We start from the raw sequence: 16,201 nt of genomic DNA, 5'->3' as shown, positions 1-16,201 counted from the left end.
CATGTTGGTCTTTAGCCCTTGCAACTAGAAGTTGAGTGTTTGGAACCACTCATGCGAGTTCTTCACAAAAATGAGTCAAGAAGTGGCTTGAAGTTCTACGGGGGGTGGGCTCCATTGCTAGTCCGCTAGGATGGTCAATAAGAACTCCTAAAGCTAGATCCTAGGCTATAAGAGTAGGAGACTAAGACCTCACTAAAAATGAGGTCAACAATTGTTTTGCTTTATATCTTTGAAATGATATTATTTAATGTTTAATCATGCAATTTATTTAGAATTTAGGACTTAACATTCGCACGATATCAGATCGTGCAAATAATCTAAAAAGATAGGAAGATTTACACTGTACTGTACTGTAACCTCTCAGAATCCTAAAGTGTTAAGACTTATAATTGCATAACAAGGTTGTGCAAAAGCCTAAATGTGATATGTGAGGGTTTACGTTGCGCTAGGCAAACCGCTAGGCACACCGCCTCGAAATCCTATGAGTTGTTGTTTAAACTAAAGAAAGTGATCGGTGTTATGATGTGTTTTGATGTTGCAGCTCCATCTTGAAGTGGTTCCTCCGTATGTTCTCGTTATGCTGCCCACGATGTTCGATCCAAGTTCTTCGTCGTAGCAACTTCAAGTTTGTTATTAATCCTATGTAATCACTAGGTTTTCCTATACTAAGGTATGGTATGTAACAAAACAATTAAGCATGCAATATAGAAAAAAAAAAGACAGTATAATATACAGTAAAGAAAGAAAACAGTATAGCGTGTTGGGAGAATAGTATAACACGCTGTGAAATAAAATGTTGTAATGTAAATCAAACCTGTATATTTGGGAGACCTGTTGCTCCTTTAAGCTAACTATTATTCACTTTATAAACAAAAGAAACATTGTCTGGAAAAATCGAGAAAATCGACAAATAATCCATGATGAAAAACTCGAGAAAATTGACGAGTGACAATTCAAATAAAACTATCAAGACTTCGGGAGTATCCCGGAGAAAAAACCACGAGTGCTTTGTCCAAAAATTCCGATAAAATATACGAAAAATCCGAAAAGAGGGGACCGCAAACACTCGGATCGGGGCTAGGCTCAAATATAATATATTTGTACTTGAGGGACGTCGAAGACTACTATCGGTCACCCGGATGTATAAAGTCCGCCACTCCACTAGAAGGATATCCTACTCAACTTAACTTAGGAGGGTACTCCTTAGCCCAGTATCAGCAATCAACAAGTGGACAATCAAGTTGTAACTCATTTAAAATTTAAATTTTAGCATACACATACATTTCAAGAATACAAAAGGAAAATTGTATTAATTTTATAGTAAAAATATCGTATATGTTCTTATCAATTTATTTTATCAATTTTTTGAAAAGGGATAGTTGTCCACGAGTCGATCACGTCATCGGATGTAGGACCGCGAACAACCTAAGAAGGTATGGGTCCTCCGCTAGTTTTGTGTCGGTGAATGATACTTTCATCCTACAGTTCATAAGGTCCCAGAATTGAGTCCTGGTGTTGTAGGATGAGGTATCATTCTGCTTTACCATGAGCGTGCCTTTGTTATCATCACTCTAAGCCCCAAAACAAAACCGACCTACTTGCGACCTTGTTTGATGGTTTCATATATAGCAAAGGGCTATATATGAACACTTATGTATCAGACCTAAGCACAAAAAATTGAACCAATAATCAAGAAGAAAAAAATTAAAAATAGGGATATGAGAAAGGATGAATTGATCCACCCAAAAGATCAAAATAGTAAAGGGTGGAGCAACACTCAAAATTGTGACAAAAATATCTGAAAAAGAGAGCCCAAGATCCTTGAATCAATCCATAGGATATCATATTCTCTAATTTTCACAAATGGATCAACCAAAAAGGTATCATTTTCAGAACTGTCTCTTCAAAGCCACAAACAGCTTAAAAGAAACTGTAGCCAAACACGCCACAAATTGGTCTTAAAATTATAGCCCGTTCAAGCCACCAAAACAGCTTCAAAATTGTGTTTAAAACACTCCTCGATATCCGATGATACGAGTTTGAGAAGACCCGTCTTGCATTTTCAAATGCTTCAGCCCTGCACGAATATCACATGTAAAGCCTCCCCAAAGTCCAAATAAAGGTACTCCTAACCTCCAATGATATTCCATATGTATTCTCCAATGATGTAGGTGCTCTTCATCATAAGGTCAAAAGAGATGGAATTTTAAATAATTTTTCATGTTTGAACTTAATACTCAGCTTCCAAATATTTATGGATCAAGGACCAAAAAGGATTTCAAACTTTTATTTTCTTCCAACAAACGCTAAATCCGTTAGTCAAAATTATCTCCCAAAATAGTATGTAATTGACCCAAGAAATCGGCATTTGAATCTCATTAAAGAAAACAGTAACTGTTCAAGCTCAAAAATAATGTTTAAGCCCACTTCAAAACAACCTTCGGTTAGGCCCATGAATAGTATGTAAATGACATTTGTTCAAGCACAAAACAATGTATAAATCAACTTTAAAATAGCGTCTAAGTGAGTTCAAAACAATGCTTGAATGCCGCCCAAATCAGCAATCATGCAAAGAGATGAAATGACATAAATCATCTCAAAACTGTCAACTTAAATATAGCTGCAAACAACACCTAAACATCCTCAAAACCAGCAAGTTTGTTAAGCCAAAGACAACATTTAACTCTTCCCGAAAAGATGGATACACATAGCTAAAGTAACGTTTAAAGCACTTTCAAAGTAGCATTTGAATATTCTTCCAAAAAAAAAAAAAAATTAAATTTGCGCAACTTGCTCATATGTTCCAACTTTCCAATTTGATAACAATTCTCATTCATTCTTAACACTAAGCTCATTTAGCTCTTAAAGTGACCTTAATTTCCCAATTCCAGATGCACTAGGCAAGCTATGTGAGGGCAAGCATAAAAATCTAAAAGAATTGCACAACATGTTTGTAAATATTGGAGCTTTAGTGTGAGGTATATAAGTATATAAATATATGAGAATCAGATGGTAAGCATGTAAAGGTCCCATTATATTCACACCTATACTTCAGCTTTTACATTTATGCTACACAAAGTTTTAGATTTTGCAAACAGCCACCCGACAACTTCAGTTTTTGCAAATTGAACACTAACGGTTTCAGAATTTTACAAATTAACCACCAAAAGTTTCAGATTTTGCAAATCGGACACCATAGGTACAAGTATTGAACATCACCAAAAGAGTGTTTTAAATCTCACTTCCAAAACAGCGATATGAGAAAATCCAGCAACCGGACAAGAAAGATCAAATGATGACTTGCACGCATAACCATTCATTCCCATGAGTTTAAATTCAATTTTAGATAATATAAAGATAAGCTCGAAAAGAAACTTAAATTAAATCCATAACCCTGAAAAAGAGTGACATCTAACAGAGGGTCTCAATCCAGAATTAGAAACGACCCTTTTAAAACTTCATCAAAGAATCTCACAAAATTCACAAACCAAAGAACGAATCCGGAAATTTTATTTAAATGAATTGTAGAGCAGGATTAGCATGATTCCTCAACAGGAAAGGTATCATAGCATTGAAAATCCATCAACAAGTAATCACAAATTTAATTTGCATTTCACGTGACTTTGGTTTAAGTTCAATCTTTAAAAACCAAGTAAGCCCTTAAGCAAGATAAAGCGAATGTGCACGCATCCTGATTACTTCAACATCAAGAGACTAAGGCCTTAATCCCATAAGAAAAGTGTCCTTGAGGATTTCAGAAAATGCAAATCTCAGAAGAATTTTATCAAAACCCATGTGTCAAATATATAGGTATATAAGAATTGATTGGCATGTATATAAATGATTAAAGTTCAAATGAAAGAAGTGTAAAAGCACAAGAATTAAGTAACATGTATCAAGAGTTCCCCGAAACAACCTAGCAAGACTTCCAAATTTCAAGTAGCAACTTTCAAATCTTCACATAAGAGAGGGTATCGCACTTCTCATATTTTTGCAAGTAAGTTCATAGTTATGTAAAGAATAAGAAGAAGGGCTCCCATGATATGAAGTTTGTCATAATCAAACTACCAAAGAAGAGGAAAATTATAAGGAGCTTACCTCAACTAACCACTAAATCAGAAATTATGAAAGCAAGAAAACCCAAAACGAAAGTTCCAGAAAGGAAGTAAGCTCCACCGAAAATTCCATCCCTAAAAGTTTCTCACAGCACTTCCAAGAAGGCCTCAAGAACACAGGAAATGAACAGATCAAAGAAAATCCAACACGGAGATGAGAGGAAATTTTGGCAGCACCTCCACTCTCTTCAAAATTTTCGGCCAGCCCTAAAGACCTCCCCAAGATAGGAGAAAGAGGAGTAGCCACCCACCAACCCTAATGGTGGCCAAATCAGGCAAAGGGAGAAGAGAAATGCATTTAGGGAGGAGGAAATGCAGTCTAGGGCAGAGGAAGAGTCGGCCAGGTGGAGTTTCACTATTGGGAAGCTGCTCGGTCGAGCAGAGGTCGAGGAGGCGAGCCGCGCGCACGAATGGCAGCAGAATGCCACGTGTGAGGGAAGAGTGTCGCATGTAACCGAGGAGATGCGGGAGAGGAGGCGGGCTTGGCGGCCATGGCCTCGATCGATCGGCTCGGGTGCGGTCGAACACGGGGGTAACTGAGCACCTGACCGAGCCGCAATGATCGAATGGAGAGTTTAAGCTTGCGAGGAAAGGGAAATAGAGATTAGGGTTATAATATTAAAATTAATATTATAATCAATGATATAAATATAAAAAAATTTAATATTTTCAAAATAAAATTTGATTTATGCATTTTCATTTGTGCGTCAGGTTGTAGAAAATTGAATGTTCTTTTCAAGTAATTTTGATGTTCCGAACGCGCTGGTGCGGTCCGTTTCACCGTCAGAGATCGTTTTGACGAATTCATCGATTTGCGTGTAATTTTCTCATGTGCGGAATTATGGCAATATGAGTGTCTTTCCTGGCTAAAATTAGTGTCCTGGACGTGTTGTCGCAATCCATTTCGTCGTCAGAGGTTGTTCGGAGAAGTTTGCATTTTCACCCATCTTTTAGACTCAATTTAAGTTCGATCTTGTGCAATTTAGTGAATTTTGTGCATTTGGTGTACATGTGTGATGATAAAGTCCTGAAGTGGTTTTCCTAGGGCTTGAGATCCTATTAGGAACTTCTCCCTGAGTCTCAACCTGATAGTCATTTACCACTCGACCATAGGACGATGATTTTCAGATCATCAATGCGAGACATCACAAGAGAAATAGGAAGTGACTGAAATTTCTAAAGGGGATGAATTCCAATACCAGTTTTCTAAGATAGTCAAAGGAACCCTTAGAGCTATATCCTAGGATTCTAAGGAGAAGAGTAATGACCTCAAAATGAGGTCAACAACCGCCTCCTCTGAATATATCTGGAATGAGCTCATCCTGTTGCATCTCATTCGTTCAAATGGGTCCATCCGTGAGCTTCTTCGTTGGGGCCTTCCCCTGTCACCGTGCGTGGCCTCCAACAACGACAAATTTCTTTAGTTTCCCGACCTTGATGAGTTCCTCTACCAAATTCTTTAGATGGCGACACCCCTTACCGTGCCCATTATCCTGGAGGTAGGTGCAATATTTGTTCGGACTGTGAAAGGCCGGTGCGTTTTTCAAAGGAGGGGCCTTCTTGAAATAGTCCTTGTTTTGAATAGCCTAGGCTAGCTCAACATCGACACATACAAGGGTGTCAAATCCCGCATCTCCCAGTACACGTGCGGTCGTTCATAGTACTGAGCCAACCGGTGGTCAGAATGTTGCCTCCGACCTCTATTTCCTCGGTTATCCTAGAATCGAGGGTTATTGCCCTGTCGACTGCATGGGCTCTATCACTCTCTTGCCTTTTCTCGTCGTCTCTATCCTTTCGCTTCTACTATCGGCAGTCGGATGTTCCCAATTTAATCTCCGAAGTGTCTATAAGATCTTCTGCGCGACGTCGTCGTTGGCTAGCTCCAAGCCCTCGACGAATGACCTTGGCTTGAGCAGGTTCAGTTCGTACCTGAATTGACTGTTGTGGATTTTCTGCTTTAGGGCGGTCCGGGCGATGAGAGGTTTCAGGTCTTTTATTTACAACATTTTCTTTTAGAAGTGATGTAATCTCGCAGACTTCCATTCTCCCCTGCTTGATCTGGAGCAAAGTCTCGGTATCCTTCACCGACTTTTGTACAATGGCGAAGTGCGCCAAAAAGAGCCTCATGAATTCATAGAAACAAATGAATGGGACGTGTTAGTGAGACATCAAAATATTAACAAAAAATCTGGATAAAAGAAAGATGGAGGGACATGTTCGAGACAAAATAGTAGGCTATTTCACTTAAAATTAAATAGGTTCTCTCTTCTTTTTAACTAAATAAAATAGTATTATAAAGTAATGTATTCAACTAGCTCCTTCTCTAGTGATTGTGATGGAAGTTGGGGGATGACAATACTCAAATAATGACGATTGAGTGATGACAATTAAATGACGGCGATCATATAATTGTGGTTGGACGATAATGTTTGGATAATGATAGTCAAATAATATTAATTAGGTGACGGTGGTAAACTAATTGTGATTGTTTGTGATAGTCATCAATATTTGACATTGAGCAAAGCTCTAGAGTTTTTAGGATTTTAAGATTTCTCTACTTACAAACCTCTCCTTTTTATGCAGAAATGTTGTTATGTTTATAATTTTTGAGAATGTAATTTTAATTATTTTAGCTACACTTTAAAACATTTAACGAAAACCTTAATTATTTTTATTATATCTTATTTAACATCCAAGTGATATAATAACCTTAAAATTGAGTGACCGTGAGCTAATTAGATTTATCTTATCGAGAAGCTCAATTTGATTATAATCATATGAAATTCTGATATTGTTTGATCTTTCAATTAATCTTTTGAAATTTCTAATCATATTCAAATGTTAGATCGACCACCTTTGGTATGAGAAACAAACCAAAATGTTCCCCGGACTTTTTACAAAGGATTAAAATAGTCACAGAATATATATAAAATCAATTTAGTCCCTCTATTATTTAAATATATACCGAATGGTTCCCTAATATGATTATTTTAGTTCATATTTAATGAGTTTGGAGAGTATTTTGGTTCATATTTGAATAATCGAGGTTTTTTACATAATTGCGATTAGTTTGATCCTTTGCAAACGGTTGGATGACCATTTTGTTTCTCTTCTCCTTTTAAGCATTAATGTGTTCGCCTTATCAAGTTACTTGACTTGACTATAAATTTATTAAAATTAAAGGCTAAATAATTTTGATTTTAATTTTGAAGTTTGCAATTCAAAAATTGCATCAATATATGTGTTTTGATTGGAAGGATTGGTTTATGACATAAATATTTATCCTTGTTGCTTTGGCCAGCTTTGTGTCTATTTTTTTTTCCGACTATTTAGACATTGTGATGCCATCCTTGCTAAGTTGTAATGTAATTGAAGTAGGCAATCTTCTGACTGTGCACATTATTTTCCGACATTTCTGGTTTTGTCTACCCTTCTCTCTTATGTTTGTACTGAACACCTATTGCCTTGCTAAATAATACTATCCTCTGTATTAGTATCTGTGTATCGTTATCGAACAATGTGATTTTACAAGTGAATGTTTTGATATAGCTGAGCTCTTTTCGAGTCATTCGAGCAATCATTTTCACTTGAACTTCTTCCTACTCTGATTAATATTGTTTCAACAGCTTCATTTGTGTTTTGAAGCCAATATTATGCAATAAATTGAGCCAAACATATTATTTTTGTTGAAACTTCCGACGCAAATTTTCTTATGAAATACAGGTTTATTCGCCACGAGGCGACACTGTACACACATCAAAGGGAAAATCTGGGGACAAATTTGAGTTTAAAGCTCCTAGCAATGGAATGTACAAGTTTTGTTTTCACAATCCATCAAAAATTCCGGAGTCCATATCTTTCAACATCCATGTTGGCCATATTCCTAGCGAGCAACATCTTGCCAAAAATGGTTTGTATATTTTGAGGGGCTATAAATATGGAAATGATAAATCTTAATATAATGTTCTCATACTTAGGGATAGTAACATTAGCCATGATCATTGGTCCCATGATGACCATTTGATTATGGATTTATGAATATTCATTTTCTATTTAAATTATTTTAGTGATAACCTTTTGTGGCATTTACTAAATAGCACACAATTCTTGTATATTTACATATATCTCACCTAAACTTTAATATTTACAAACATAGCACTCAAATTCTTAATATCACATAAAAATAGCACTATTATCACTTTTTAAAAGTGAAATACATTTTGTTATGCATAAGTTTAAAGCATCAAAATGATATATATATATAAATATGAAGTTTAGTTGTGAGATATGTAAATAGATAAGAATCGTGTGCTACATATGTAAATTTATCTAACCTTTTTTGTGATGTAGAACACCTTGATCCCGTGAATGTAAAAATTGCCGAGCTTAGAGAATCATTGGAGTCTGTTACCTTGGAACAACGGTACTTGAAAGCACGTGAAGCTCGCCATCGGCTCAGTAAGCAACATTCATCAAGTTACTATAAATTAGAATGATTGAGCCTAATAATAAAAAGAGTTCTCATGCTTGATGGTGAAAAAATTTTAGGGGTCTTTTTTTGGTGATTTATAGATTGAACATTCAATATTATCTTTAAAAGGGTTTTGGGATTTCACCAATAAAGAATTTAAATCATCAATTTAAAAAAGAATCACATTCCTTTATTTTAAATTATAATCTATATCATATATTTTTTTAGTTGTGGTACAAATAAGTCAATTTTTTAGCCAATTTCTTTCTTAAACTGCAAGATAATTTCTGATTTTATCCATCTTATTTATATTTTCATCTAATTGCTTTAGAAATTACAAATTCTTCTGATAGAATTTTTAATATTATTAAAATAAGATGAATACTACATATGCATGTATTTGTATACATACATAGGTGTTTTTCATTTGATACCTATTTTATGTATGTTAAGATTCCTACAAGCCTTAATATTTTTTAAAAAAATTAACATGCTTAATCAAAATAATTAATTCAATAAATCTCAAGTAAAATTTGCCCGAAAATCTAAACATTTTTTTAAAATTAATTATTGAAATATTTTTCTTATGTGCAAATACATAATAGTGTAAAATTAAAAAACTTAACTGAACACACCAATTTAATAAATATAACAATAAATCTAGTTTGAGATATTATTAAGAAGGGCATTTACATGCATAGAACCCAATTCTTATGTTTTTACATATCTAACCCCTAAAATTTACTTTTTACATTTATACCGCCTAAATATTTCATATCACATAAAAAATATCACTATTTTAACTTTAAAAAATTGAAATACACATTTTAATGCGTGGGTAAGATGGCATATATGTAAAGACTGAAGTTTAGGTGTTAGATATGTAAATACATAGGCCTATGTATGTAAATCTTCCTTTTAAATATTCTGATATGATCTTTAACTATTGTGCACTTATTAGATGTGCATTCTTAGCATTTATATCTGGATGAAGTTTAGTCAACACTTCTAAAAATTATATTATCTCAAATGTAATTTCTTCAATTTCATACACAAAAGAAGTAAGAACAAATTTTTAATTTTATTGCAAATATATAATTATTATTGTTGAATTTGAAAATGTTCAGGAAGCACACCCAAGGAATAGAGCGTCACAGAGAGAGAACAAAAAGAGAGACAGTAATGAACAGTAAAGCTAGTAACCTCTATTCGAAAATTGACCCTTTATTTATAGAAATAAGGTATGGGTTTTAGAATTACAATTATGCCCTATAATCATTAGTCTTTGATGGGGTCTTTTTAGTATATTACATATGTCAGATATATTGAATGGTAAGTGGTTTATCTGATCGGTGTGGCTCCCAGAGATCGGTGAGTGCGCCACTGATTGTTTTCCCTCGATCCTCGTCTGCTTTAAGTCGATCGTCACTCCTCGGTTCGATTGGTCAGCCTTAGGCCGATCGTCAGGCTTTTTAGTGGCTCGATCCTTAGGCTTGACTTCAAGAGACTCTTCTTGCTATAGAGTTGTCGACCGGTTGACAGATTCCTTCATTCATTCATCATTTGACTTGGCCGTTGGATTACCTCAAAATTCGTATCTACATTATTTTTCGTCTACATATTTAGTTTCCGGTTCCTTTACTTTTTGAAAGTCGTGTTGCAAACATGAGAATCTTTTCGTGATACAAAAATAAAAAGTATGAATCCGACGATATAATTGCATAAATGACTTCCTTAAATTTTTGTGCATAAGGTATTATAAATAGGCCATGAGAGAGTAGCGGCTGCGCATGATCCTCTCTTATCCCTTCCCCTTGCACGGTTTTTTTCCTTCTTCAAGATGTCACGATGTCTGGTGAAAGTGCCTCCAGTGCTGATAGGGACGCACTTCTCATGGCCCTTGTCGGCATGCGAGCCAAGGGCCTAAAGGTTGAAGCGAAGAGAAGGCTGGCAGAGGAAAACACATGTGGGTGAAACAAGCAAGAAGGAGTATTGAAGAAATTCAAAGTCAATGATCAGGAGAAACAAAGAGAGTCCTCAGGCTCTCTTAAAGGTTCGCAGCAGGAGAGACTTCATGAGCAAACCGTGGCACGACCGGTTGACCCTCCGGCGGGGCCTATGGTTACGGTCAATGATCCTGCTGATACGGGGAAGGTGCTTGCTCAGCCTGTCTCTGAGCTATCAAACCCTTAGGTTGTTGTGGTCAAACAAGCGGCTAAAGGTTATGATGGAGGCGGGTGACCTTTTTGATGAGATAAAGCACTAAAATTTGCTATTGATGTTTGATTTTAAGTCTAAAGATGTGATATGGAGGTTTTGGTAGAATGTTAAAACATTGAGGAGAGAATGGTTACTAGAACACCAAGACTAGTCTGGATTAGGTTAGTTTTAGCTGATTTGAAATATTTCTTTGGAAAAGTGGCTTAATAATGGGTAAGTGGTTAGATTAGGATGTCTACTTATCATCTGGAGTGGATGGGTGGGTTTTGATTGGTTTACAATGGTGTTTAGATTTAGGGAACAAGACAAGATCTTAATATGATCTTTCTTGGTCAAGAGCTGTGAAGAAGTGTTTGGAATGGTTGTTGGTTTGTTGATATTATAAGAAGCTTAGGGACGTGGATGAAGAGGGATGAAGAGTTTAAAAGCAAGCTTTATGCAGGATTAATGAATATCATAAAAGAAAAACAAAGATAAATTCCTAATCTTATCAAAGAAAAGGCAACACTTAAAGTCACCAAGCACTAAGCAACAAGAGAAAAAGTTCTCACTCAAGTATTTCATTCAATTGCCCCAAAACATTACATATCAGCTCTATTTATTGCGATTAAAATGATAAAAAGTTAATAAAAGGAGGAAGAACTTTTGAAGGTTGGTAGGTGGCTATTAATGAAGGGGCTAGCCACCTTCTTCATTTGTTATTTTTTTCCTTTTTATGACCAACCATAAAAGCCTCCAAATTTGAAATTTCAAACATTCTAGAAACTGAAATTGAAATATAAATAATAAAGTACAAATTTAAATATTTCTTCTTCTTATGGGTCTTGTGATGGTTTTTGAATGGGCTCTTAATTGGGCACTTTCTTGGGCTCTTATTTGGGCTCTTGTAAGTGGACCTTTGGCTTCATTTTGATGATGTGCTACATCAACTCCCTCGGGTTCATTTGAACTCTTTTCCATAGAGTTGAAATCTAAGAAGTCTTGTACTAATTTTGGGTTTAGAGTTTCCAAATCAGTGTGGGTCAGCCATGTGTCTTCAATGGGTGGCTTATTCTTCCAATGAACTGCAAAACAATGTTCAACAGTTGGTTCAAGGGGATACCTTCAGCTTCAAGAAAAAAAGAATTTTGCACATGTCGAACTATATCTCTTGCCAAAGAGTTAGTCTAATCAAGTGGATGTTTGCTAACTCCTTCATATAATAGAATATCTTCAAAATTAATAACAGGATGGATTAGTATATCGACAGACAGATCAAGGTGATAAGCATAAATCCAATTTTTCTAAGAATTTTAAAGGGCCACAAGCTCTCAATGTAATTTTTTAAACTTAGTGGTGTGATACCGCTCAGGACGAATGCAAATCAAAACATGGTCTCCTTTAAATACTTGTGTTGATCTATTATGATTTGCCTTAGAAGCATACTGGTCATTACTTGAAATAATTTGTTTTCTTATGCTTTCACGAATGGTTTGAAAATCTTTGGCTAATGAAAATGCAGAATCAGAGAATGCATGAGATGGGAGGTCGACTATATTAATTGGTCGATTGGGATTTTGGTCATAAACAATTTTAAAAGGTGAAGTCTTGGTTTTTTTAGAATTAGTACCTATTATATGCAAATTCTGAGGTATGTAGATGCAAGTCCCAATTTCCTAGACTCTTTTCTACAAGGCATCTTAAAAGGTTTCCTAATGTTCGATTAACTACCTCAGTTTGGTCATCTGTTTGAAGATGAAAGGCAGTTGAGAATTTTAATTTCGTGCCTAATAACTTCCAAAGGGTTTTTCAAAAATATGAAACAAATCGAACATCACGGTCAAACACAATGGTTGAAGGTAGGTCATGCAGATATTCAATTTCCTTAAAGAATAATCTAGCAATGTGGGAAGCATCATTAGTTTTGGAGCATGTTAAAAAACGAGACATCTTTGAGAAGCTATCAATTACAATAAATATCTTGTCATGTCCTCGAGCTTGTGCGGGGTAATCCTATGATAAAATCCATAGAGAGATCTTCCCAAGGTCTATAGGGTATCGGTAATGCAGCATATTGATCAAATTTTTTGTTATTGGCTTTTGCTTGTTTACAAGTCAAACATTGGACGACTAATTTTTTAACATCTTTCTTAATTGAAGGCCAAAAAATTGATTTTCTATTAAACATATGGCTTATCATTTCTAAAGTGTCCAGTTATACCTTCAGAATGCAGCTCAGAGATTAAAAATTCTCTAAGTGAAGTTCCAGGAATACAAAGTTGTTTTCTCTTATATTGATATCCATTGATAACAGAGAATATTCTTTGAAGAGACAAAGGTTTATCAATGTTTTTCATATAAATTTGATTAAAGTCGGGACATATAATATACTCATATTTGATTCGATCAAATCCTGGAATTTTTAGTTTTAGAGAGCGTATAGTTAAAGTTAACCTAGATGGGCCGAAAGGGACTATTACCCGTCCATCCCTCATAAAATTCAAGATAAATTATGATTTTATATTTTTTTCTCTCTTTGTGCAGTATAATTCATATGAATAGATGCGCCTTCTTACGAAATGAAAAAGCGGGGAAAGAGAGGAAAACAAGAGGACTTATATTCCTCAAGGATCTTCACTCTTCATCTTTGTATGATTGGGTTCATAACTGAAGCCATTATCACCATCATCTTCATCCTTCTTTTTTTCTCAAATCTCCTCCGAACCCAATTTCCTAAAAGTATTCATCAATTCTTTTACTGTTTATGTCATTATTTTCATTTTACTTTTTCTTTTGCAATGAATTGGATTTATGTTTAGGAATTTAAATTAGGAATTTAAATTTGCTTAGGTTTAGGAATTTAAATTTGCTTAGAAATTCTCTTATTTTATAAATGTGATGGTATTTTTACCAGCTCTTAATTTACTTTGCAGCGGATCACTTGTATTGTTAAAATTTCTTGATAAACTTGCAAACCCGAGAAAGCTAAGGATTCTTTAACTAGTGAGTACCACATTTCACTTTGGAAAGAGCAATGACGATCGTTTGGGGGGTGCAAATAAATAGGGAAATAAAATTTGATGGGCGTAAAATTGTTGTTTCTAGGGTGGCAGACAAGATTCTTTTATCAATTTGGTCTAGAGATTGGAATTAAGGGTCACTGATAGGTCCTATAGAGAGGGCACAGTGGGTAATATAGGAGTGAGGGACTAGAACTTACCCAACACTACTATACATGTCGACACCAACTTTAGATTAGTCAATGTTCTTTATGCTCGAACGAGTTAAAAGAATATGTATGCTCATATTTGTCACTACTACTTTAAATTTTATGCATTTTATTCCTTCACATTTTCTATGTCGTTGCACTTGAGAATGATAGTTTTTACATCTCGAAATTCTCCAAACCAATTTATCCAGATAAACTATCTTTAGAATTAATATTTGCATTTAAGAATATTTGTTATCCTTATATTTAATATTTGTATTTAGGAGCAGTTGCTAGATAAAACACCATCTTAATCGACCTTCCAACCAAAGACTTGATAATAGTAGACTAGGATTTTGCCTAAGGGTTTTCTTACCCCGCTTCTCTGCGGGATCAATACTGGGGTCTTTAAAGAAAACCTATATTACTTGAAGCAATACGTATACTTGCGTAGTACCTCTAGTGTGTAATATATTTTCTAAATTTTATAACATTTCAATTTTGCACACTAGCCTTTAAATTTAAATTTGGGTTTTTGGTCATATTTTGGAAGTTAAATTACTGCGTAATTGCAAGTCGGGTCAGGACCCTCGTCAAAGTCCTTGTACCCTTGCTTTTGGTGATCTGAGAGGAGATCTAGTAGTCGGCAAAGTACGGTCTATGACCTCAGGGTAGACATTTATAGGTCCACAAGAATGAGGGGAAGCTAGTCGCGCCTCCCACCCTATTTCAATTGGAACAGTGTCTGAAGTAAAGGATGGATACAACGTAGTGGGAGAAATGGATATCCCCCATTGGGAAGAAAAGTTTCCCACCTCAGACAGAGGTTTGCACTCTCTTCTCTCTTAAAGAAAGGAAATGATCTTTATCGGATTGGTCCTTTTCGCACGACCAAGGAGTTGGTGTGTGGACGAGAGGCCACTACGCTCTTATTGATAGGGAGACAAATTGGTTTCCCAATACTCCCATGAATGGGCATTATTTGTCTACCTTGGTGGAGATGTTGTGATCCTCCGCTTTTGAGAAGGTGTAGCGATCATTGAGTAGGCAGGAAATGTTTCAGACGGCTGATCGATACCACACCTTAGCTTGGGAGGCTTCACACTTCCAAGTGATTCTCCTTGATGGAGTTGAAGAACAAGCCGAGATATCAGCCTCAAGGATCCGAAAGCTAAAACGAAAGGTCGTTATGACTGATGAGAGATTTATCTTTGGATGAGAGTAAGTCAGAGGCTCAAGAGCTCGACACTTAGATGGTCGCTCTCCTTAAGGAGAACCAAGAGCTTAAAGAGAAATTGTATTCGATGATAACCCGAGAGGAACGTGTTGGGGGCCTTTCTCGTCTAATAGAGGTCAGTACTTCCCTCGCCATCAAAAGATTTATGAAACATAAATGGGTCGATCCCAAATGACCGGAGATGGAAGAGTTAGGTATACTCTTTCAGATCCCGAAGATGAATGGGTTGACCAGGCGGCGGAAGGGTTGGCCACGCCGAGGGAGTGGAGGAGGTCGAAGAGGAGGATGTTGAGGATGTTGAAGAGTCCTTCAATGTTTAAACCTGAATTTTCTTTGGAAATTTTCTTTTCTTTTTGAATGTGATGTGTCATTGAAGTGTAAACGAAGAAAAGCTTTTTGTAGCCGAAAGAACTTCATATAAATGAAGACATTTCTTATTTCTTCTGTCAATGAAAGAATCTCTTTTTTTTTACTTTGTACGTCAATGTTTACTTTTGGTTACGTTTTTCCTAGTCGGTCGGTTATTAATTCTCCGAGACAGAATCCTTGGTGAGCTAATTGAGGGAGGTTGCGGTCTCCGTTAGATTTGCTTAGCTAAACCACGAAGACGACAACCATAGTATCCCTCACAGAGCCTGTCGTTGTCAGGTGGCAAATCATCTCTAGAGCCGATGATGATTGCCGTATACGCCTCGTGGAGCTTGTCGTTGTCGGGTGACAAATCATCTCTAGGGTTGAAGATGATCGTTGTATATCCCTCACAGAGCTTGTCATTGTCGGGTGGCGAATCATCTCAATGGTCGAAAATGATCGTTGTATACCTCTTACCAAGCTTGTTTTTTTCGAGTGGCGAATCATCTGTAGGGCATTAGAGCGTGGTTCTTTACTTTTCACTTACATGGGCCCTAGTTGCTAAGATAGATTTCCAAGGTTAGTTTCCCCTCTTTTTTGGAGGTGGTTGCCCTAATTTC

At 36.0% G+C, this 16,201-nt stretch overlaps 1 protein-coding gene across 1 annotated transcript in view; it reads left to right on the top strand.

The window, feature by feature from the left end:
- LOC110024307 (transmembrane emp24 domain-containing protein p24beta3-like) overlaps positions 1–16,201 on the top strand; it is a 43,661-nt gene that overhangs the window by 20,522 nt on the left and 6,938 nt on the right. The window contains exons 2-3 of the mRNA XM_020724196.1: positions 7,839–8,025; positions 8,466–8,573. Coding sequence (XP_020579855.1) covers positions 7,839–8,025; positions 8,466–8,573 — 295 coding nt within the window. The remainder of the gene's footprint in view (positions 1–7,838; positions 8,026–8,465; positions 8,574–16,201) is intronic.

Source organism: Phalaenopsis equestris, unplaced genomic scaffold, assembly GCF_001263595.1.
Source record: "Phalaenopsis equestris unplaced genomic scaffold, ASM126359v1 Scaffold000251, whole genome shotgun sequence".
NCBI classification, from domain to species: domain Eukaryota; kingdom Viridiplantae; phylum Streptophyta; class Magnoliopsida; order Asparagales; family Orchidaceae; genus Phalaenopsis; species Phalaenopsis equestris.
Note: the sequence above shows the minus strand (reverse complement) of the source record. Positions and strands in the feature narration are given on the sequence as shown.